The sequence below is a fragment of the Malaclemys terrapin genome, chromosome 7, assembly GCF_027887155.1.
Source record: "Malaclemys terrapin pileata isolate rMalTer1 chromosome 7, rMalTer1.hap1, whole genome shotgun sequence".
NCBI classification, from domain to species: Eukaryota; Metazoa; Chordata; order Testudines; family Emydidae; genus Malaclemys; species Malaclemys terrapin.
Window position 1 is genome coordinate 42,035,566 of NC_071511.1, and position 25,059 is coordinate 42,060,624.

General features: G+C 40.9%; 2 protein-coding genes across 4 annotated transcripts in view; one reads left to right on the plus strand and one right to left on the minus strand.

Moving 5' to 3' along the window:
- The window catches only part of ASPN (asporin), a 41,838-nt gene extending 18,064 nt beyond the window's left edge, over positions 1-23,774 (minus strand). Inside the window, exons 1-4 of the mRNA XM_054033773.1 lie at positions 23,550-23,774; positions 13,456-13,717; positions 8,853-8,965; positions 815-1,028 (exon numbers count right to left, since the gene is read on the minus strand). Coding sequence (XP_053889748.1) covers positions 815-1,028; positions 8,853-8,965; positions 13,456-13,693 — 565 coding nt within the window. The 5' untranslated portion in view covers positions 13,694-13,717; positions 23,550-23,774. The remainder of the gene's footprint in view (positions 1-814; positions 1,029-8,852; positions 8,966-13,455; positions 13,718-23,549) is intronic.
- Positions 1-25,059, plus strand: part of CENPP (centromere protein P) — a 345,180-nt gene that overhangs the window by 157,885 nt on the left and 162,236 nt on the right. The window lies entirely within an intron of this gene.

Here is a 25,059-nt window from a genome sequence, read left to right on the forward strand (position 1 = left end):
TGCCTGAGTAAGGATTGCATGCTTTGACCTGCAGAGTTACCAAAACCAGACCCACTTAGCAGGTACAGTTAGAGCTGAATTTCAGTTATGTAAAGCAAATAAAAGACGCTTTAATTGATGATGGTGTGTCAAATTTCCCCCACTATAGTTATCTTGCTTTAAAGAAGATCTTCTGTATAAGGAAAATTTGAACAGAAACTACATGTAGGAAACAAAAGTTGCCAGTAACTATATATTTTCATTTTTGAATCTGAGCCTTCCCCCCGCCCCCCATCCTGAGTTAGCTTTTCTGTTTTCTCCTGCAGTGAAATCCATGGCATCATAATCAGTTGTCCATGAAATGTGATGTCTGAAATTCAGTAATCAACCTTCATAGAAAGAATAAGTAAAGAAGCTGAGCTGTGAGGGAGCCTACTCATTTGCGGTTGTAGCTGAACCCAAGGTTTTGGCCAGCTGCCTCACAAGACCATTAATATTTGGATGTAGATTAATTTCTTTCTGAATTTAGCTGTTTTTCAAGAACATGTAGCAGTTTAGCATTTTCACCAACTTGTGTTAGTAAAATTGGCAAAATAACATTTTATTAAAAAAGCTAATAAAACTTCTATAATATTTCCATAGTGATTTAGGACCCAATTATGCAGACATTCTGTATAGAACTCTCATGCTCTTGGAGCTGTGTGTGTAGAATAGCTATGATATCTGTACTGTATTTACTAGCATGTTCGCCATATTGCTTAATGCAATCCTGAAATACTCTTGTCAACTGGTGACATGTAGTCATTTTAATACTGTTCCAATAAAATGGACTTACCCAAAACATGTAAAGCCTTCATTCCTTGAAATGCTTCCTTTTGTACTTTCTTAACCTTATTATCATGAATCCGTAGCTCTGCTAAATATTTTGGCAGATTTGCTGGGATCTCAGTTAGCTGGTTATGGGACAAGTACAATCGTCGCAACTTCTTTGTTGATTGAAAGGCTTTTGGGTGGATCTTAGATATTTTGTTGTTGTTCAAAGCCAGTGCCTAAGAAAAATGTGAAAAGTAAGAAAACAGTATTAAAATCCAATATATAGTCATGCATTTGTGAGGAGATTGGTAAATATTTTTAGTAATTACATATTATTTCATGGAGTAGTAGAAAGGTAGGGCTGGAAGGCATCTTGAGAGGCTTCCAGCCTCCTGCACTGATGCAGGACCAAGTATACCTAGACCATCACTGTCAGGTGTTTGCCCAATCTGTTCTTAAAAAGCTCCAATGACTGGGATTACACAAAGCCTATCCCAAGGTTATCTACCCTTGCCATTAGAAAGTTTTTTTTAATATCTAATATAAATCTCCCTTGCTGAAGATTAAGCCCATTATTTCTTGTCCTATCTTTGGGTTAACAAGGAGACCAGGGCCGGCTCCAGGGTTTTGGCCGCCCCAAGCAGCCAAACAAACAAACAAACAAAGCCGCGATCGCGATCTGCGGTGGCAATTCGGTGGAAGGTCCTTCGCTCCAAGCAGGAGTGAGGGACCGTCCGCCGAATTGCCGCCGAATAGCTGGACGAATAGCTGCTTGGTAAGCTGGTGCCTGGAGCCAGCCCTGAAGGAGACCAATTGATCATCATCCTTTTACCAGTCTCCTTATAGCAGACCTTAATGTATTTGGAGATTATCAGCTCCTGCCCTAGTCTTCTTTTCCCCAAGCTAAACATGTCGGTTTTTTAACCTTTCCTCATAGTCAGGTTTTCTAAACCTCTTATTATTTTTGTTGCTCTTCTCTGGACTCTCTCCAGTTTATCCACTTCTTTCTGAAAGTGTGGTGCCCAGAACGAGACACAATACTCCAACTGAGGCCTCACCAGTGCTGAGTAGAGCGGGACAATTAACTCCCATAATTTAGATGCAACCCTCCTATTGATATACCCCAGAATATTAGCCTTTTTTGCAACTGCATCACGCTGTTGAGTCACATTCAACTTGTGATCCTACTATAATCCCCCTATCCTTTCCTAGACAGTTATTCCCCATTTTGTAGTTGTGCATTTGATTTTTCCTTCCTACGTGTAATACTTTGCACTTGCCTTATTGAATTTCATTTTTTTGATTCAGACCATCACCTAATTTGACAAGGTTGTTTTGAATTCTAATCCTTTCTTCCAAAATGCTTGCAACCCCTCTCAGCTTGATGTCATCCACAGATTTTTATAGCATACTCTCCAATCCATTATCCAAGTCATTAGTGAAAATATTGACTAGAACAAGACACAGGACAAATCCTAGGTGGACTAAATGTGTCCATCTAGTTTGACAGTGAACCACTGAGAACTACTCTTTGAATTTGGTCTTTCAACCAGTTGTGCACCCCTTTATAGTAATTATAGACCACATTTCCCTAGCTTGTTTATGAGAATGTCACATGTGTCCAAAGCCTTACTAAAATCAAAATAGATCACAGCTACAGCTTCCCACATCTACTAGGCCAGTAACCCTGTCAAAAAAGTAAACGATGTTGTTTTGGTATAAATGGTATAATTGGTTCTTGAGAGATCCACACTGGCTATTCCTTATAATCCTATTATCTACTAGGTGCTTACAAATTGATTGTATAATGATTTGTTCCAATATCCTTCCAACTATTGAAATTAGGTTGAGTGGTCTATAATTCCGCTGGTCCTCTTTGTTTCCCGTTTTAAAGACAGGTACTATGTTTGCCCTTGTCCAGTCCTTTGAGACCTCACCTGTCTCCATGTGTTCTTGAAGATAATTGCTAACTGTTCCAAAATTGCTTCAGCTAGTTCCTTAAGTACCCTGGGATGAATTTCATCAAGACCTGATGACTCGAATACATCTAACTTATCTAAATATTCTTTAACTTGTTCCTTCCCTATTTTGTCTTCTGTTCCTTTCTGCTGGATATTAATATAAATTATGTTAAGTATTTGGTCATTATTAACCTTTTTAGTGAAGACTGAAGCAAAGTAGGTACTAAACATCTCAGCCTTTTTGATGTCATCTGTTATTAGCTCTCCTTCCCTGCTGAGGCAGAGGATGACCTACATTTTACTTGCTCCTAATGTATTTAAATAATGTCTTCTTATTGCCTTTTATGTCCCTTGCTTGGTGTAATTAATTTTGTGCCTTAGCCTTTCTGATTTTGTCTCTACATGCTTGCACTATTCTTTTGTACTCTTCCTTAGCAATTTGTCCATGCTTCCACTTTTTGTAGGATTCCTTTTTGATTTTCAGGTCATTAAAGAGTTCCTGATTTCTAATTTAACAAACTTGGAAATGAGAGCTTGTTTAATAATAATTGAATGCATAAATGCATATTTCAAATAGCTTTTGTTTAAAAACATCTTGCATATTGTATGTTTTACTTAATCATAAAATCCATAAAAATTGAATTACTCAAAAAATGTACCTAGAACTTGAAACTTCCACAAGAAGTAAGAGAAAAGTGCTCTTGGGACGCACCAAAGGTGAGTGATTGTGAGAGAGAAGCTAATTTCATATTCTCATGATTGTTAAAGCAAGCTGTGCAATAAATATTTTGCTCCTTCTGCTGATTGTTTACTGTTCAGTGTAGTAAGCAAAATTACATGTCTACTGATGGGGATAAATTGTATGATTTCTGCTTTTTTCTATATTCATTGTTTCAAACATAACATACCAGTGATGCTGTAGTCACATTTTTGAAGACTATAAGCCACTACAGCTAAATATAGTTGGGAAGGCCAAGTAATGAGGAAAGAGTTGGATTTGTTTTCCAATTGGCATCAAAAAGTGCTGCGCCCACATCTTGGACTGGCACACTGTCTCCATCTAGATTTGTTTTGTTCTTTTATGTTAATTTTTCATTTTTTATAAAACAAATATCCCAACTTAAATTGCTATCTTTCAACACCAGCTTTCAATTCCCCATGATTATTGTGGGAGACAAAAAGTGCCCTGGGTGAATGTGGAGAAAGGATGGTGGGCGTATTGTGGAAAGTCAAACAAAGAGGGAAATAGGCAGTATGTTATAGAGATTTGAAGGTTAAATCTTGTGATGTACTGAGAGTCCTCTACTCATGTTTTAGTCAAAGGATGTTGAATGTGCTCAGCACCTTGCAAGAACTGAAAAAAGAGCAAGTAAATAAGTTGTATGAGGTATAATATGGGAAAATTAGGAATTATGGTAAAGAGGAGGAATAAAATATTTTCTTCCCACTGTCATGATCTCAGTTCTTTTCAAGACTTCTAATTGTCTCTGTCTCAGTACTGCTCCCGGAGAGGAGATTGATGTATTCAAAATGGTTTATTATTGAAAATCTGCCCAGCCAGAATTAAAAGGAATGAGTAAATTGTATATAACAACAAAAACATTTCATTTGTCTTACTTTCCATTATCTTTGAACTCTGATGTACTTAAAATTATTTTTCTGTTAATTTAAACAAAATATCCCTCCTTTGGACAGGTCTCTTAATCTTGCTTTCTCTGTGCTCTTCTAAAAATCATTGCCTCACTAGTTGAGGTCCTGCCATGTGACAGAGTATGATCAATACATTGTGTTACTTGAGATTATTTTGCACGTCAGATTATACTTCTATATTTCAGTGTCTTGACTGTTCATGTTTCTACTTTCCACTGCTTCAGAGAGTACTGATGAAATGTTGTTACTATCTGTGACAGGATCCCTGGGGTGCAGCCTGGGACTGTGGGACGGCTGTGCCCCCTTAACTCTCTCTAGCCTGGGCTGTCTCTCACAATGCCTTGCTAGTGACCAGCATTAAACCCCTCCAAGTGCGTTTATCGTTCTGTGAAACCACATGTGGAGACCCACACCCAGCTAGATTGCATGAATGCTCCCAGAGTCACTCATGAATCACACAGAGAAAGGCACCAGAGCCAAATCATAGAATATCCGGGTTGGAAGGGACCTCAGGAAGTCATCTAGTCCAACCCCCTGCTCAAAGCAGGACCAATTCCCAACTAAATCATCCCAGCCAGGGCTTTGTCAAGCCTGACCTTAAAAACCTCTAAGAAAGGAGATTCCACCACCTCCCTAGGTAACGCATTCCAGTGCTTCACCACCCTCCTAGTGAAAAAGTTTTTCCTAATATCCAACCTAAACCTCCCCCACTGCAACTTGAGACCATTACTCCTTGTTCTGTCATCAGGTACCACTGAGAACAGTCTAGATCCATCCTCTTTGGAACCCCCTTTCAGGTAGTTGAAAGCAGCTATCAAATCCCCCCTTATTCTTCTCTTCTGCAGACCTAAACAATCCCAGTTCCCTCAGCCTCTCCTCATAAGTCATGTGCTTCAGCCCCCTAATCATTTTTGTTGCCCTCCGCTGGACTCTTTCCAATTTTTCCACATTCTTCTTGTAGTGTGGGGCCCAAAACTGAACACGCTACTCCAGATGAGGTCTTACCAATGTCGAATAGAGGGGAATGATCACGTCCCTCGATCTGCTGGCAATGCCCCTACTTATTCAGCCCAAAATGCCGTTAGCCTTCTTGGCAACAAGGGCACACTGTTGACTCATATCCAACTTCTCGTCCACTGTAACCCCTAGGTCCTTTTCTGCAGAACTGCTTCCTAGCCATTCGGTCCCTAGTCTGTAACAGTGAATGGGATTCTTCCGTCATAAGTGCAGGACTCTGCACTTGTTCTTGTTCAACCTCATCAGGTTTCTTTTGGCCCAATCCTCTAATTTGTCTAGGTCCCTCTGTATCCTATCCCTACCCTTCAGCGTATCTACCACTCCTCCCAGTTTAGTGTCCCCCAGCTCCCAGCACTGTACCTCAGGAATATGCCATCTTGCACTGCTCATATTGAGCAGTGCACATTTATTAATTGGTTCACCACTTCATCAATGGAAAGTGGATATACACTAGCCTCTGCAAACTAGAGCAGATTACCAAACACTTCAGGCAAACTCCCTGGTAAAGATAAACAGTTAAATAAATTTACTGACTACAAAACATAGATTATAAGTGATAGGCAAAAAGTCAGAGTCAGTTACCAAAACAAAATAAAATAAAATACAAGCACGCAGTCTAAACTCTCAACCCTATTAGACTGGGCAACATTGAGATGAAGCAGTTTTTTTCACCCCACTGGATATTGCAGTCCTTGATATACAGGTTTGTCCCTTAAACCTGGGCCAGCCTCCTGCTGGAGTCTTCAGTCTTCTTCTGAGTGTCTTGGTTGCTTGCAGCATAGGTGGGGGCAGGAAAAAGGCCAAGCACGGGGGCCCTGTTTATACCCTCAATCCTATGTGCTTGGGGAATACAATTACAGGCATGTCTGTTGGGCATTGTTTAGTCTCCAGGCAAGGTTGAGCAATTCCCCTTGTATGGCCTCATGCAGGTGAGTCATTGCATTGTAACTCCCTTGTTGGACAATGGTTGTTGATGGGTTGTTTGACACCCTGCCGTGCATTGGTTACTTTCCTTGCTGCCTTCTCTGGGGAGCTAATATCTGTCTGATTCCCCAACTTACAGCATGTTTTAGTGATAACCATATAACACAATTCTTATAATTTCATATGCATTGATGATACACATATATGGATAGAAAAATGACTTTCAGAAGATCATAACCTTTCTCATGATACCTCACATGGCCTGCTTTATATGCAAGATCACAATTATATATAAATGAGGGATATAGGGGTTACAAGGCACTCCCCCAAGGTACAGAATGTCACATTGTCACTTCATAGTAATTATGAGAAAATCAGACTTGATCTTTTTCCTGTCAAAATAAGGAAATAGATTGAGGGATTTGGTAGGAAATTCTGCTTTTAAAGTATCATTTGCTGCCATTTGTGGCTTTGCTAAAGAAACTAGTGCTCTGACAAGTGGCATGAAGAAAACAAACTTTGTTCTCGATAAGAACTCTGTAGGTCTTGCTAAATGGTCTCAGGTGAACTGACCTGAAAAACCAAATCTTCTTTATTATCAAGAGATTGAGCTTTCAACTAGTGCACAACTAGAGATGTTTAGTAAGGCTAAGGTGATTAGTAAGGCTAAGATTTAGTCATGGGGATTTTTAGTAAAAGTCATGGACAGGTCATGGGCAATAAACAAATATTCACAGCCCGTGACCTGTCCATGACTTTTACTATAAATATCCCTGACAAAAACTCCTGGGGCCCCCGGGGACCTCTGCTCTGGGGAACCCCGGGGACTGATGGCTGGCCCCTGCTTTGGTGGCAGGGGGTGGGGGCGGTCAGGGACCACTGCTGCTCCAGCAGCTCCCGGGGCCAGTGGCACTGGTCACTGTTCGGGCAGCCCTGGGGCTGCTCCAGCAGCAGTCAGTGCAGCTGCCCCCGGGGCTGCCCCAGGAGCAGCTGGCCTCAGGGTTTGCTCCAGCAGCCAGCCCCGGGGCCTCCCTAGCAGCCTCCTGGACGTCTCACCCTGGGATCTGCCCCAGCAGCTGTTTGGGCGGCCCTGGGGTCAGCCACGCCGGCAGCTGCAGCTGCAGAGGTCCCAGAAAGTCATGGAATCGATGACTTCTGTGACCTCTGTGACAGACTCGCAGCCTTAGTAATCGCTCCTGATTTATCTCTGTGTTCTGACACTGGAGGTTAGTATCAGTTAGTGTTCACTTAAATAAAAAGAATAGTGTGTTCTTCGTTAACTTCCTGTAAAGTTCATGCTGATTACATTTTTGTGTCTGGATGCAAGGCATTTCACAAGTAGACACTAAGTGTGGCAACCACTAAGGTTGTATAATACCTATTTTCTCTACTACCAGTGAATCCACAATAAGTAAAAGCTCTTCTGATAGACTGTGGAGTAAATTAGATTTGCTAAACTTTCATTTGTTGTTGAGAGACCAAGTGCTGTTGGAAAGGATTTTTTCCATCAGTCAAACCTATCTATCCTGTATTTATTACCATGAAATTGGGGGGGTCTCTTTTTAAGGTACTCTATGTTGGTCAGTTGACTTTGACTTGACTTGACTTTTTTATTTTGACTTGACGTGTGGATTTGTTCTTTTCTTTTCTTTTTGTGTATGGTGGCTGTCTGTTACATCTAAAAACTGAATTAAGAGACTATTAAAAAAACCAAGATATGCTGCATGATCTGTGAGGAGATAGAAGATACGGGGAAAAAATCTCAAATATTTGTGAAATAGGAGGGATTTTGCAAAAAGCATGTGATTTTTATTTTTGTTTACGATAGTTGTTTATAACAGATTTTCCTGATCTAGACCTCCCAGTCACCCCAGCCCATCCTATTTTGCTTGCACTGCTGGAAGGCAGTATCAGGTACAATCCTGTCACATTGATATATTCTAGTTTTAAAGTGTCATTTTCTCATCATAATTTTTAATCATTTTCATATTATTTTAATTTAGTATGCTTGCCTATATCTTAAAGAATTAATAAGGCAGACAGGATTTTCAAAGGAGCTCAGTGTTGGCCTTACATTGTTTCATTTGAAGTTAATGGGAGTTTTACCATTCACTTCAATGGAAGCAGAGTTAGGTGAGTGCTTTTGAAAATTCCTCCCTGACATCTGCTTCACATGTGGGATTAAGTTTATGGCTGTTGGTTACAGTTCTTAGATGGGGAGAGTGGGAAATTTGTTTTATAGTCAGTTAAAGCTGAGAGAAATTTCTCTCTGGGTACTTAAAAGCTTAAATGTATTTTCCCTGCCCATGGCGTGTGTCTGGATGTTGTGAGCTCCATGTAAACTGACAAGATTGCAGTCTGTAATGTGTACGCACCCAGAGTTGAAGACATCAAAATATTTTATTCTAATTCATCTAAATTATTGTAGAAGGAAGGACATGATTTATATAAATAAATAAAATCTCAGAGTTGCCTAAATAAAACTGAATCAGAAAATAACAAACTTACATAAAGTGATGTGAGTCCTTTGAGATCATTTTCCTTGACCTCTTTAATTTTGTTGTTTTGAAGGTCTATCATGCGAGTATCAGGTGGAATATTGCTTGGTATTGAAGTCAAACCTATTTAGTGTTAATGATAAACAAAAATATATATAAATACCTACTATGTTGATATACAGTAAACCATTAACTGCTAAGTAGGACAACACAATGAGAATGTAAATATGTGGTTTTTAGCTCTGCATTGAATATATATGTTGTTAGGTCAGTTTATCTTATAATTTTAGCTTTTAAAAAAAAGTTTCATATCTTTATACAATGCTCAACATCAGCCCACAATTCCATTGTTTTCAGTATACCATTGAAACAGTTTCTTTTTAAAAGAATAAAATTCATCTGTCATTTTCCCAAAAGTTTGTAGCATCCTGTTAAAGTGTAGGCACCAGAAAGTGAAAATGAGTAGGAACTGACTGTATAAAATAAAAAGTTAAACTGACTAGTCTATTTTCAACATCCAAGCTTCATAAAGAACAAAAAGTAAACAATAATACTTAAACACATTTGTAATTCATAGATCTCAAAGCGTTTTAGAAAAACAGATAAGCATTTTTTCTCCGTTTCACACATGGGTAAACTGTGAAACAGAGGTCACACTGAGTTAGAATAGAGCCCAGCTCTCTTGACTCCCATGCTGGTACCTTTCTATACAGGACATTTTAAAATAACCAGATTTATCTTGACTTTCACTTTCAGTAAAAAATAGTTTGTTAGGGTTACTCAAAATAAAATGTACACATCCTGTTTGCTTGTTAAACTAAATGGTTCTGGTTAGAAAAGTTACAATAAAGTGGCTTCATGGGATTCAATAATTCAGTGGATCCATATTATGTAGGATCAGTTTACAAGTCAAAATCTGATTTTTAAACAACTATTAGTATGTAATCTCTACCTTTGATTTGAAATTCAAAAGTGGTCTTTATTTCTCTTTGTTAATTATTGATTTATAAGGCAGAATTGAATCTGGTGTGTTCTTCCATAGTACTTTGTGTTCTTCAGAATTAAGGTTTCAGAGTAGCAGCCGTGTTAGTCTGTATCCGCAAAAAGAAGAACAGGAGTACTTGTGGCACCTTAGAGACTAACAAATTTATTAGAGCATAAGCTTTCGTGGACTACAGCCCACTTCTTCGGATGCATATATAATGGAACATATATTGAGGAGATATATATACACACATACAGAGAGCATAAACAGGTGGGAGTTGTCTTACCAACTCTGAGAGGCCAATTAATTAAGAGAAAAAAAACTTTTGAAGTGATAATCAAGCTAGCCCAGTACAGACAGTTAAGAAGTGTGAGAATACTTACAAGGGGAGATAGATTCAATGTTTGTAATGGCTCAGCCATTCCCAGTCCTTATTCAAACCGGAGTTGATTGTGTCTAGTTTGCATATCAATTCTAGCTCAGCAGTCTCTCTTTGGAGTCTGTTTTTGAAGTTTTTCTGTTGTAATATAGCCACCCACAGGTCTGTCACTGAATGACCAGACAGGTTAAAGTGTTCTCCCACTGGTTTTTGAGTATTTTGATTCCTGATGTCAGATTTGTGTCCATTAATTCTTTTGCGTAGAGACTGTCCGGTTTGGCCAATGTACATGGCAGAGGGGCATTGCTGGCACATGATGGCATATATCACATTGGTAGATGTGCAGGTGAACGAGCCCCTGATGGTATGGCTGATGTGATTAGGTCCTATGATGATGTCACTTGAATAGATATGTGGACAGAGTTGGCATCGGGGTTTGTTACAAGGATAGGTTCCTGGGTTAGTGGTTTTGTTCAGTGATGTGTGGTTGCTGGTGAGTATTAAAACTTCAAAAACAGACTCCAACGAGAGACTGCTGAGCTAGAATTGATATGCAAACTAGACACAATCAACTCCGGTTTGAATAAGGACTGGGAATGGCTGAGCCATTACAAACATTGAATCTATCTCCCCTTGTAAGTATTCTCACACTTCTTAACTGTCTGTACTGGGCTAGCTTGATTATCACTTCAAAAGTTTTTTTTTCTCTTAATTAATTGGCCTCTCAGAGTTGGTAAGACAACTCCCACCTGTTTATGCTCTCTGTATGTGTGTATATATATCTCCTCAATATATGTTCCATTCTATATGCATCTGAAGAAGTGGGCTGTAGTCCACGAAAGCTTATGCTCTAATAAATTTGTTAGTCTCTAAGGTGCCACAAGTACTCCTGTTCTTCTTTTTTCAGAATTAAGAGGAGTAAAAACTACTATTTGTCAGTAAAGTTAGTAGATATGACATTAAATACAGAGTGGAAGTTACATTGAGGAGAAGTAAAGTGGGGTGTGGAGGGATTTTTCATGGACCTTCTGCATTGCAATGAATTTCACCTTGGATGTTTAGATTTATCATTTAAAAAAAGAACACATTTAAAAATCGGATCAGTCCCACGTTTTGTATTTGGAAATACCTGAGTTCAGGGTTTAGTTTTGTTTTTTGCTGCTCCAGTTAATGATCTTATTGTCTTCAGCTTTGGTTGCTAACTGTCATGAATAGGCAAATTCTGAGGATTTCTAATTGTGCCTTTTTAAATTTGAGTTTGAATCCCAAAATGATTTAAATTAACTTGAGCGATATATACTTCTTTATTAAAGATAAAATGTAAGTTTAGAACAACAGCATGCAATAAGAAATATAATCTTATCCTCTGTAGAAAGCTCACTGTCAGACCTGGTTTGGCCTCCATCCCATTGCATAAATATTATATGAGACAAAGGCTGTTGCTTGCAGCTCTGGACCCTCTGTTCCTCTCTCCCCACTTCCTCCCATCCAGGGTCTGGAGAAAGGCCTATCAGGGAGGGATGGGAAACTAAGCAGGAACTGACAGGAGATTCCAGATAGGAGAGAGTTCAGACCATGGCCTCAGGAAGGCAGTGGGGAAGAAGAGGGTACAGCAGTCCTACGGTAGAGTCCAGACAGCTGTACTTGTTCTGGGGGAGGAAGGTGTAATTAATATGGAAAGGGCTGAAATAAAGGTTGTGGCATTCCACAAGAGCTCTCCCTACTACCTGGTTCCAAATGGCCTGTTTTTAATGACATGTGCCATAATTGACAAATGTATAATTATTTTAAATATAAAATCTTTTTTATGGATCTTTTCTAAATGTTTGAATTTAATAAAACAGTTTTGCAACCTGTAACAGGGCCCCCAACCACAATTACCCTGTTACAGATTGCAAAAGTTGTTTATTTTGTTCAGATAATAAGGAAAACATCCATAAAAATAGGTTGAGAATTGTGGCATGAGAAGAGCAGATGTCCTGGCAGAGATGGCTGTAGGAGGTGGAGAGGGTGAAAATGGAGGGAGGTCTATGGGTGAGGCAAATGTCACCAGAGATAAGGAGAGGGATCTGGATGTGGGAGGATTTGTGTTGGCAGGAGGAGTGGGCAGATCAGGATGGAAAGCGGAAGAGTAGGCAGAGCTGGTGGAAATGATAGAGGGGTGAGGGTAATAAGGGAGAGGAAAAGGAGTCAGTGGAGGGAATGGGGAGGGGGGATTTAAAAAAAAAAACTTTTTCTTTAAGAATGCCCAATTTTGTTATAAACTCAGGTTAAAACAACCCATTGGCATCCTTGAATTATGTAAATCCTAACAACAAAGACTTACACAGATAGAGACTATGATCATTAATTTTAGAGACTGTGATCCTTATGTACTATATTATATATCTATGAATCTTACAGTGTTATTAACATATTTTCCTTTGGTCAAAATGTCATCATTATGGTTATGGTATTCAGTCTTAACCTAAACAAAAAAATGATATTTTTCTATGCTCTTGCATTATAATTTCCTTGTGGCTGATTTGTGGCTTCTTTGTCTCTTGTCATCCTTTTCTGTTGTCATGTGATCTACCACTCCGCAAATCAAATACTTTTTAGATGTAAACTTTTACGGGAGAGAGGAGTAGGGACTTGTCTAATACAAATACAAGACATTGAACATTTGATAGAGGTTGTATTCTGTCCTCATATACTTTGGCACAATTTCAATTGAAATAAAGGAAATATGTGAAGGCAGAATGTGTGTCTGAAAATTTTAGGAACATAAGAGTTCTTATGTTTTGTGGGCATTATTCTCTCATCGTTGGATTGAAATAATCTTGTTTACAGATGGGAAAGCAAATCTTTGTCTAAATAAAATAGCATTTTATAATTAAGGAAATGAGTTTTATGTAGTCTAAATTGCTTACCATCTTCAACTACATTGATACAAGTCAACCCTCACACAAGGAGGTTGCACTGATTTTAATTACATCAGTTTCTAAACTGGTGTGAACAAATCGGTATAAGCTGTGTGTGTAGACAAGGCCTCAGGGAGAGAATTTCATAGAGGATATCCTTTGGAAATCTGACTGAAACAATCTAGTAGTAAAAAATTAGTCTCCTTGAAAATGAATACTACTTTATCCCTCAAAACATGATTTGTTTCATAAGTTCATAATTCATGGAAGTGCAGAATTCACGTTCTTTTAAAAATTTTCCAAAGAATAATTCCCATGATAAACAGACATGCAGATTTATTCTTACCAAGGTCAGAGCAGTGGACAACTCTCATATAACACTGACATCCAAAGGGACATACTGGAAATATGTCAAAAGGAACTTGTGGAGGAATTGGTCTTCTAGTTGGAAATAAAGAGTTATCATCGTCATTTTCATCTTCCATATCTTGCAGCATCATATGCTTTAATGTAAAGTGTGAAAGGCCAATGAAATGTTTAGCAGAGCACAAACCCAAGAAGAGAAGCAACATATATTCTTTCATGTCTTCTCGCGGAGAATAACTAATCTGGGGGTGGGGGGAAAGAACAAAATATAGCCAAAGTTAGAGAATGTAGAACTGCAAATAACTTCTTCATACTTCTAGTTTAATTAATCTCTTGTAACACTCTTTGGCCATAGCCAAAAATGATTCTTACAAAGAATAAGAATGAAGTTGCAGAATAGTTGATGCTTATGCAACAGTGAAGGAGTTTATTGAGCTCAATTAAAAGGTCACTTGATAATGCACTGAAATAGGGTTTAAGTGTAGTACAGTGGGCTCTAGACTTATGAGACACATGTTGTATGTGAGTTTTGTAGCAAAACTTGTTACAAGTTTTTAGGATATGATCCCAGTTTATTAATCATCTGATGGCTGTTAGCATTAAAATGCAGTATATTTTAAACAGATTTACTGTTCCTATTGCATTTAGAGGGATGGGAAATATTTATATTAGGTATAAAATGCATCCATCAGAACAGTCTCTGATCATGTGCTCAAATTTGAGGTGGGGAAAAATCTACAGTTGTAAGTTCTCAAACTCAGGATCAACTTGCCTCTTGTCTTAGGTATTCAGATCTAAAGATTTTTCTTTGACTGCTTGCTCATATCGATTCCAATTAGGTGTGCGTGCGCCGCGTGCACGATCGTCGGAAGATTTTTACCCTAGCAACACTCGGTGGGTTGGCTGAGTCACCCCTGGAGAGGCGCCCTTATGGTGCCGGATATATGCCCCAGCCGACCCAGCGCCCCCTCAGTTCCTTCTTTACCGCCCATGACGGTCGTTGGAACTGTGGAGCGCGGCATAGCTGATCTCCACTTCCCTAGCTCTTTGCTCGTTTATACCTGTAGATAGTAGTTATAGTATAGTTGTTAGTAGTTTAGTTAGTGTATATAGTAATTGGAGGTAAGGGGCTTCTCCCCTTTCCTCCTTCCCAGTACGCAGGTCCATGCCAAGGTCTCCGGGTTTCAAACCCTGCTCAGCCTGCCTCAAGCCGATGTCTATGGGAGACCCCCCACGACTCTTGTCTGAAGTGCCTGGAGGAATCCCATCAACCAGATAAGTGCAGCATTTGTAAGGCATTCAAGCCTCGGACAAAAAAGAAGCGAGACTTTCATTTGAAGCAGTTCCTCATGGAAGCAGCACTTAGCCGGGCATCCTCGGCCCAGCGCCGTCGGTGCGAAGCATGCCTCTGCCGCCAGATCGACCCGGCACCGGCAAAGACTCCCGACACCGGACATTTCCGGCATCACTACCAGCATGGCACCGCTCGCTGTCTCCAGGAACCAAGAAGCAGCACAAGCAACCTGCTGCTCCTGTACAGTTGCCGGCACCGCCGATACCCCCCTTGGAGCAGCATCCCGTGCCGCCCTGCAAAGGCTCCAACTCCGGCGCCATTGAGTCCAGTGCACATAAGCTCCCCGGTGCGTACCGTGGTCGAGCTCGGCCTGCCTTCCACCCCGGAGACTTTCTCCACTTCTCATGACCTGATCGCGCTCACTGAGCTGGGACCATCACAACCTTCAGTACCGCTGGTGTGGGCTGTTCCATCGATAGGCAAGCCCTCCATGATGCGCCCTCCATCGCAGAGCGAGAAGGGTTGGCACTGATCTCGGTCCTGGTCCACGTCACTGTCCCTAATGCCAATACAATCTGGCTGTCTCCGGCGTCTATTCCTCCCACTGCCAAGGGGGTGGAGAGAAAGTACTTGATCCGCTCCAAAGACTACGAGTATTTGTACATTCACCCCCAACCGTGCTCCCTCGTTGTACAGTCTGTTAATGAGAGGGAAAGACACAGTCAACAAGCTCCCGCGCCTAAATCCAAGGACGCTAGATGCCTGGATCTATTCGGGCGCAAGATCTATTCGACTGGTGACCTACAACTCAGGGTGGCTAACCAGCAGGCCCTCTTGAGTCGGTATAACTATAATACCTGGAACTTGATGGGGAAGTTTAAAGAGCTGGTTCCTCAGGAGTCCAGGGAGGAGTTTGGGGCCTTGCTGGAGGAGGGCAAGAAAGTAGCCAGGACATCCTTGCAGGCCTCAATAGATGCGGCAGACTCGGCGGCTAGGACTCTAGCCTCGGGCGTAGCTATGTGCCACATCTCGTGGCTGCAGGTGTCCGGTCTTCCACCGGAGCTGCAGCAAACAATTCAGGACCTGCCCTTTGATGGCCAGGGGCTATTTTCAGACAAAACTGACTCCAGAGTCTGAAGGACAACCGGACCATCATGCACTCATTGGGCATGCATATCCCAGTGATGCAACGTAGGCCCTTCCGACCCCAACTGCAGCGCACCTACCCTAACCCCCAGCCGAGACGGGACTTCTCCAGAAAACAAAGCCGCGGTGGTAGGAGGAGGCCATCTGGTCCTCAGACTGGCCAGAACCAGGGTCCCCCAAGCCATCGGTGGGGCCCAAGCAAAACTTTTGAAGGTGCGCCCGAGGGCGGAGCACCAGTCTCCTTTCTGGATCCTGTCCCACCTTTTACCAACTGCCTCTCCTATTTCCTCCCTGCGTGGTCCCGCATAACGTCAGACCGCTGGGTCCTACACATGGTGGAAAGTGGATACCGACTTCAATTTGCTTTGTCCCCCCCCCCTTCCCATCCTCCCTGTCCCTCTTCAGGGACCCCTCTCACAAGCAACTCCTTCCACAGGAGGTGCAGATGCTTCTGGCTATTGGAGCTATAGAGGAGGTTCCAAGGGAACTGAGGGGCAGGGGGTTTTACTCCCGCTACTTCCTAATCCCCAAGGCAAAAGGAGGGCTACGGCCCATCCTGGACCTGCGCGGACTCAACAAATTCATAGTAAAGTTGAAGTTCCGCATGGTTTGCTTGGGGACCATTATTCCTTCCCTGGATCCTAGAGACTGGTACGCTGCCCTCGACATGAAGGACGCGTACTTCCACATAGCGATCTACCCACCTCACAGGCGCTTCCTTTCCTTTGTGGTCAATCAACGACACTTCCAGTTTACCGCCCTCCCCTTCGGCCTATCCACGGCACCAAGGGTATTTACAAAGTCTATGGCTGTCGTAGCTGCCTCGCTCCGTCGACATCGGATCCAAGTGTTTCCGTACCTCGACGACTGGCTCATTCGGGGCTGCTCCAAGCTCCAGGTGCAATCTCATGTTCCATTTACCATGAGCTTGTTCAGACAGCTGGGCCTGCTGTTCACTGTCGAAAAGTCCACTTTGCAGTGACCCAAAGAATAGACTTCATCAGAGCAGTTCTGGATTCAAATCTCGCCCGGGCGTGCCTACCGCAGGCCCGCATCCAGTCCATGGCGACCATCATACAGGGCCTCCAAAGCTTCCCGACCTCGACAGCACGCACATGCCTCGGTCTACTGGGTCACATGGCTCGGTGCAGCACGTACTCTTGGGTAGCAGAAAGCCCTCTACTAGGTCCACCAATCTGGCCAAGTGGAAGTGTTTCTCCTGCTGGTGTGCCCTGAGCAATACTGCCTCTCTGGAGGTGCCAGTACCTACCATCTTAGACTATCTCTTGTCCTTGAAACAGCAAGGCCTGGCGATTTCATCCATCAAAGTACACCTAGCAGCGATTTCTGCGTTCCACCCAGGCGAAAATGGGCGCTCGGTTTTCTCCAATCCCATGGTCAGCAGGTTCCTCAAGGGATTGGAACGTCTGTACCCGGAAATTCGGCATCCAGCGCCTATGTGGGATCTCAACCTCGTCCTATCCAGGCTCATGGGTGCCCCGTTCGAACCGATGGCCACTTGCTTGCTCCTATAACTTTCCTGGAAAACAGCTTTCCTCGTCGCTATCACCTCGGCGAGATGCATGTCGGAACTTCGAGCCCTCACGTCGGACACACCGTATACGGTGTTTCATGAGGACAAGGTGCAGCTGCGACCACATCCCGCCTTCCTTCCTAAGGTGGTGTCTGCCTTCCATGTTAACCAAGACATCTTCCTTCCGGTCTTCTACCCGAAGCTGCACGCTTCTCAGCAAGAACAACAGCTGCATTCCCTAGACGTTCCCAGGGCCCTCACCTTTTACATCAAACGAACAAAACCTTTTAGGAAGACGATCCAGCTGTTCGTAGCGGTGGCAGACCAGATGAAGGGCCTCCTGGTCTCCACCCAGCGCATCTCGTCCTGGATCACATCATGCATCCGTGTGTGCTATGACTTGGCTGGTGTCCCAACTACACACCTCACTGCCCACTCTACTCGAGCTCAAGCTTCATCCTTCACCTTCCTGGTTCATGTACCCATACAGGAGGTCTGTAGGGCAGCAACTTGGTCATCAGTGCATACCTTTGCTTCCCACTATGCGATAGTGCAGCAGTCCAGGGGTGATGCTGCATTTGGTTTAGCGGTCCTTCACTCCGCGACATCTCATTCTGACCCCACCGCCTAGGTAAGGCTTGGGAGTCACCTAATTGGAATCAATATGAGCAAGCACTTGAAGAAGAAAAGATGATTACTCACCTTTGTAACTGTTGTTCTTCGAGATGTGTTGCTCATATCTATTCCAAACCCGCCCTCCTTCCCCACTGTCGGAGTAGCCGGCAAGAAGGAACTGAGGGGATGCTAGGTCGGCAGGGGCATATATCCGGTGCCATAAGGGCGCCACTCCAGGGGGAGCCTCAGCTGACCCACCGCGTGTTGCTAGGGTAAAAATCTTCCGACGATCGTGCATGCGGCGCGCGCACACCTAATTGGAATGGATATGAGCAACACGTCTCAAAGAACAACAGTTACAAAGGTGAGTAACCGTCTTTTCCTGGTAAAAGCCCTGCACTTATTACTATTGTTACAGTGGTATATAGGGAAAGAGTCGATCTTTTATGTGACAAAGATCCAAATTCTATAGGTCTGTATTGTTTAAAATCGGAGACTTAAATTGTACCTGTAAGTTAACTGTAAGCCAATTCCCATCACTGGGAACAGAAGTAATATTTTTATTTGTGTTACAGGAGCACCTATAGGCCCAAACCCCAAGATAAGGGCCCCATTGTTCTTGGGGCTCTACATGGACAGAGTCATAGACAGTCTGCCCTGAAAAGTTTACAATCTAAATAGATAAGACTTATTGTTGTAATGTATGGCTGATCCAAGTGCAGTCCCATGTAGTAATCCAATGCAGAGGTCCTAAAGATGTTGATCAGTTGGGCTATATCCACATCAGAGGAATGGTCAGACATATGCAAATTAAAAAGTATTTTTTACATTACTACTGCTATTTAGGAATCCAGAAACACTCCCAAATTTCAGACCATGTCAACAAAATGCATATATCTCGCTGCAAAAGCAGGGACAGATGTTAGTTCACCATACCTGTTAATAATATCTAATAAATAATTTCTGGGTTTACCTTGTGCCAGATTGCTCTCATCCACTCCCCTTGACTAATCCTTGGGAAAGCAGGGAGTCTGTACCATTCAGGCCTGAGCCTTGAATCATCTGTGAATTAATGCCAATGCAATCCAGATCTCTTGACAATTTCCCCCAATGCATACCATTTAAATTGAATACATCGGGTGATCGAATAGAACCCTGTGAAATTGCCAGTAAGGCTGATGAGCAATTGCTCAGCAATATCTTTTCACAATTCTATTTAAGGTAACATTGCAACTACTGAATTTTATCCCAGTTAGATTCTTCAAGCAAATGAACAAAACATTGTGGCCAATAGTATCAGGCTGAAGACAGCTCTAAAATAATCATCCTGGACACCTAACCTCTCTCCAAGACTGGAAGAAAGTAATCAACGATTGAAGCAAGTGCAGTCTCAGTTCCATGCCCAGAGGAAAATCGTATTGACATGGATCAGAGAAATTGGAGAATTCCAGATTGTTTCTCTACAGCCTTCTTAATAACCTGCCCATAAACAATAATTGTCAAGGTTGTCACTATCCACATGACTTCCTGAGCATGGCTAAACTGCTTGCCTAAGGAGAGCTAATTCCTTTTCCCAAAGAAAACATTAATGAACAGTCAACAGTAGGTCCAAAACCCTTTATCAGAGTTTATTAATAACAGGGGAAATGGTTCTATCTGCTAGAGATGTGGCTGAAACTCCTCCAGCACATTAGAAATCTTGCAAGCAAAACTGGCAAAAATTAGACACTATGTTAGGAATATAGGAATTATCAGGAATATAGAAATTGCTTCTGACAGTATACATTACCAGATGCTTCATATTAGACAATTATGGAATATGGGATAAATTTGATTTGTCCCCGCCTAACATGGATCAGCTACCATGGATGTAGCCAGTGTTGTTAGAATCCAATCAGTTATGTTCACAGTGACTAAGAAGCAGAAGTTCTTTGCAAATAGAAACTGTCTGATTTAATCAGCCACCTAGAATTTTTTTGCAGTTCAAGACTTTCTAGATGCTACAGTGGAGGTGAAGAAAGTGCTTTTCTCTTGTATCTCAGCCATGGCATAGGATTTCAAAAACTCTCTCTGCTGCAATCAGTCAGACTCAGAGTATGATATTCACCACTGGCTCTTTGATTTCATCCTTACGTGCTTGCTCTCTCTCTAAACCCTTCATTCCCCCAGGTGATCTGTGAAGATAGTATATACAGGTAGGGGAATTCAGCGGACAAAAGACAATCATATTTAGTCACTAGGGTGTTAATAGAGTGGCCCTCAGATATATGGTAAATCTCTCATAGAAAATTCAAACCTAATTGGGTCCACCAATCTGCTTAGGTGGATCTAGGAAAGAGGTACTCCAGTCCAGGAGCAAAGATAGCTTTGACTTGAAACTGAAGAAGGCAGCATGGTCTCGTTGTTTAGAACATAGCACTGAGATTCAGGAGGCCCGATTTTTGCTCTAATTGTCCACTTACTAGGATATTTAGACTTAATTTGAGGAGCTGGGTGTATGCTACTGTATTCTATGTAGAACACAAGAGGCACTGCTGTAAACTTTGTTATGCATATCCTGTTTATAACATAATCTCTTTTTGGGATGTCATAGAATTCTTTTGGGAAATGTTGGGTGGATGTAGATCCTTGTTTGATTGCTAAATTAAATGTTTGTCAATTTATGGCTAAAGATTCTCTTGATGCAGGCACTTTGACACTGTTACTTCTGTCATTTTCTAGTTCTAGCTTTGGGAAAGTGAGTGCACTCACTTATACAGGTGTGTTGCTTTGGCCTATGCTAAATTCCAGTTTTGTGTTTTTGTTGTTTTGCATTGTTGCTTTTAATTTACTTATATGAGACCAGTGATTTTGTGTGTGTGTGTGTGTGTGAGAGGCAGGATGGTCCAGTGATTAGGGTGCTAACCTAGTACATGGGAGGCTTTGGTCCTATTCCCTGCTTTACCGCAGCTTCCTCTGTGACCTTGGGCATATCACTTAGGCTATTACCTCAAATTGATTTCATGGTGAATCTGGGCCTTAGTGTCTCTGGCCTGGCTTTCTAAGTTTTGGGGGAGGGATAGCTAAGTAGTTTGAGCATTGACCTGCTAAACCCAGGGTTGTGAGTTCAATCCGTGAGGGAGCAATTTGGGGATTTAGTTGGGGATTGGTCCTGCTTTCAGCAGGGGGTTGGACTAGATGACCTCCTGAGGTCCCTTCCAACCCTGATATTCTATGAAACTGTGTTTTAAGCATTACATTAATTATACTGGAAGTAACTTCATAAATCCCAGGGAATATAAAAATTATTATGCTATAAAGTAGGGGGGCATCAGGAGTACCCATTCTTATTCTCCCTCTGAAACGGATGTATAACTGACAGAAATGTCAGTGGGAAGTAGCACGTGTGTAGCAATTGGCAAATATATTCCATTTGAAATTTCAAATGTTTTTGTGGTTGTGAAATTCTCAATTTCACAATGAAGAGGTATTGAACATTTTCTGCAAAAATATTGTAATTTTTTAGCTCAGTTCTAACTTCTTTACTAACTTTTGTGTCTGCTTAAATCCCAGGAGATTAATATAAATGCGCCAAATGTTTTAATCCAGCCATTTTATGAAATATTTAAATATGTAACTATGTAATAAAGTATGTGAAATGGGTTACTGTTGTCAAGATAATGTATACCCTCAACAGTTCTCATACTTACTAATTGACCAGAACACTGAGGGAGAGATTGTACCCAGATACAGCAGGGGTGGGGAAGGGCACAAGAAGCATTTCTTCTACTTGCACCAACTGCATAGAGTCCCTGTGCTTCCCTGACTTCAGAGAGTGCTCCTGCGCAGCACCTCCAGGAGCACAAGCCACCCCAAATTTAAGGGTGGGGAAGTAGAGGGGGCTGTGTGCGCTAGCCCCAGGCAGGAAGCTGTTGGGGTGCAGAAAGCATGCCCAGCACTTAGACACACTGCAATGGTAATGTTTTCCGTGCACATCCTGAAGGTCTAGAAGATATTGTGCCTCTACAAACTCCCCTTGGGACGCAGTTGAGCCTCTATGATTTGGAATTCTAAAGTTTGTCTGTTTTATCCAAACCTCAGGTTGCCAGATACCATACAGAAGAGATCAACTCTTCTTTTTTATGCATTTGTTAGTGTGGTACAGTACTTGGTATTTCTTAATGTTATTTTAATGTGACTAACACCATTCAGATGTAATAAAACTTGGATTAGAAATTCCTGTGTAACAGTACAGTAACTTCATAATGTTAAATAGTAAATGTGCATTACAAGAGAAAATATAATAAATCAGTTTGGGGGCATAAAGATTATTTGAAGGCCCTGGTAAGTGTGCATAGGTTCAAAGAAAAACATTGAAATTACTCTATGGCTAGATTCCAGCAGCAGAAAATGACAACATGTGATCGTTGTTTTCTTATAAGTCATGACACTGAAGGAGTTTACAGGAGAGTAGTCAATAGAGCCATGTTTAGAAAGAGCTGCTGTTAAGGTAGTTTGATGAAGGGAGGCAAGTTTCCTAGAGCATTGTTTCTGAAAAGGAAATGTTTAAATGAGCCAGGAATAAAACATTGGTTTTGCTTGAAGACAGGCAGGGAAAATCCTTGTGTTCATTAGTATCACAAATCATTACTCTGTACAGAGTTTTTGTCCAAAGAAAGGCAAGATAATAAGTCTTTTGACCGCTATATTTAAAAATAGTTTGGCTTCTGTTAGTCATTGTTCCTTCCCCAAAATAAATGGTTTTATATTTTAACTCTTTGTGTTTCTTTGAACTAATGCCTAAGAAAAATAAAATGTAACAACTTTCTGAATAAGAACATCTAAGAAACTAAGGCATGGTCTAGAAAATACAGCATTATGTTAAAGATATACAGTGCATCTATGAGAAATGCAATCTTAAATAAAATAGCAGAGATATTGGTTTTTATTTTATTGATTTTGAATAGTCTACTTTACTTGTACCTTGAAAGTTAGATGAACGTTAATCTATGAGCATTTATGCTATTTTCACTTATTTAAACATCTATTCTGTTCACTTTTTAATTTTTGTTTTTAAATCATTTTGTTATGCTTGATAAAATAAATTTTTCATTAAAATAACTTTTAGAAGTATATTAATTGTAAGTAATGATTATAGAACAGGGCTGTGCATAGATTAAAATAACAAGGAAAGATTTATCATATATTGCTTTAAATATTTACATGACAAAATAAATCACTTCTCTTCTTTTTATAAGGTTGATTACTGTTTGCTTATCCAGCTCGAGCACTATTGCTTTTACTCCGTTTGATTCTAAAATTTCAGTAAACTTGAAAATATTTGAACTACAAAGTATATTATGAAAAATATTTTTACTTTATAAATGATTTAGTACTGCAAAGCACTTATTTACCTAACAGTGTTATCTTCATATACTAATTGAAAATATGTTGCTTAATTCTGTACTGCTGTTTAAATGTGAATAGATACAAAAATGTAACATACCTGGTAAATGTGGCAGTCCTTCCAAAAGCAGTGATAATCCACCTAAGAGGTTTATTTCAAATTTTTTAATTTTAAGACAGTATTAACAAACTTGTGTTGAGTGCTGTGAAATTGAGAGCGGGCATTACAAGAAAAAATTCAACTTGAAAAGTTCCTGATCTGCCTGGCACCTTGGATGATACTTGAGTAAACTGCTTCTACAGATTAGCCCATCTTAGTACTGAGGAAAGACATTAAGACTTGTTACTACTCATATGGTTTTCATCACTGCTTGTATCACAGCCAAAACTTCTAACTTAACTCGAGACGTCTAGTAGAAGACTTGGTAAAACCTAAAGTTTAATAATGGATGGCACCTGGCCATTGGAAGTACAGTGAAGTCCATTCAAATCCATTCTTGATATCAGAACAAACTTTTTAAAAATAATTTTTCAGTGCATCATTCCTTATAGAGTGTGGCATTTACCAAAATGTGAACACACATCCATTCAAAGAATAAATATTGATGATGATCAGCAAGTTATCAAATCTATTCAAAGACTAAAGCTGTAAAATTAATACATTGCTTATTCTTTTATGTAATTGTATATAGATAAGACATCTTACTTACAGTAAATGCCTAGCAACAGGCCAAGTGTATACCAGACTTTCTGATTAAAAGCCTACATTATATTATTAAATACAAGTAGGGTGACCAGATGTCCCGTTTTTATAGGGACAGTCCCATTTTTGGGGACTTTTTCTTATATAGGCACCTATTATCCACCCACCCCCTGTCCCATTTTTTCACAGTTGCTATCTGGTCACCTAAATACAAGGAACAAAGTGTGTGCGTTGTTTAAAACAGTAATTTTTTTTAGCAAGTTTCAAGGATGGTGGTCATTAATGGGAACATTGGAATAAATACCTATTGCTGGAACTTGCTTATGTTAACATGAGTCCAGTCTTTAGTTGCAATATGTAGTTGGGGGGGAGGGATAGCTCAGTGGTTTGAGCATTAGCCTGCTAAACCCAGGATTGTGAGTTCAATCTTTGAGGGGGCCATTTAGGGATTTGGGGCAAAAATCAGTACTTGGTCCTGCTAGTGAAGGCAGCAGGCTGGACTCGATGACCTTTTGAGGTCCCTTCCAGTTGTAAGAGATAGGTATGTCTCCAATTATTAATATTAATGTTATAATCGTGATTGGAGCTATAAGTTTAAGCTAGGTCCGTGAAAAATAGAAACGTGTTACATTATTCATACTACAGCATCCATACTAATATAGTTAGAAGCAGGGTTATATGCTGCTTATCTTTATCAGATTGTCTATTTAAAGTGATATGACACTAATGTGAGTTGCCTATACTGCAGTTTGCATAGTCAACGTAATTAATGGCTTATGTCTCTAGGTTTAGGACAAATTCAGGATTTTCATTTATCCAGTTTTATAGATGTTACTTTGTCATTACTAATGTAAATAGCGCTTTTTTATGTTACAATTCCGATAATCTTGCAAGAGGAAAAAAAAGA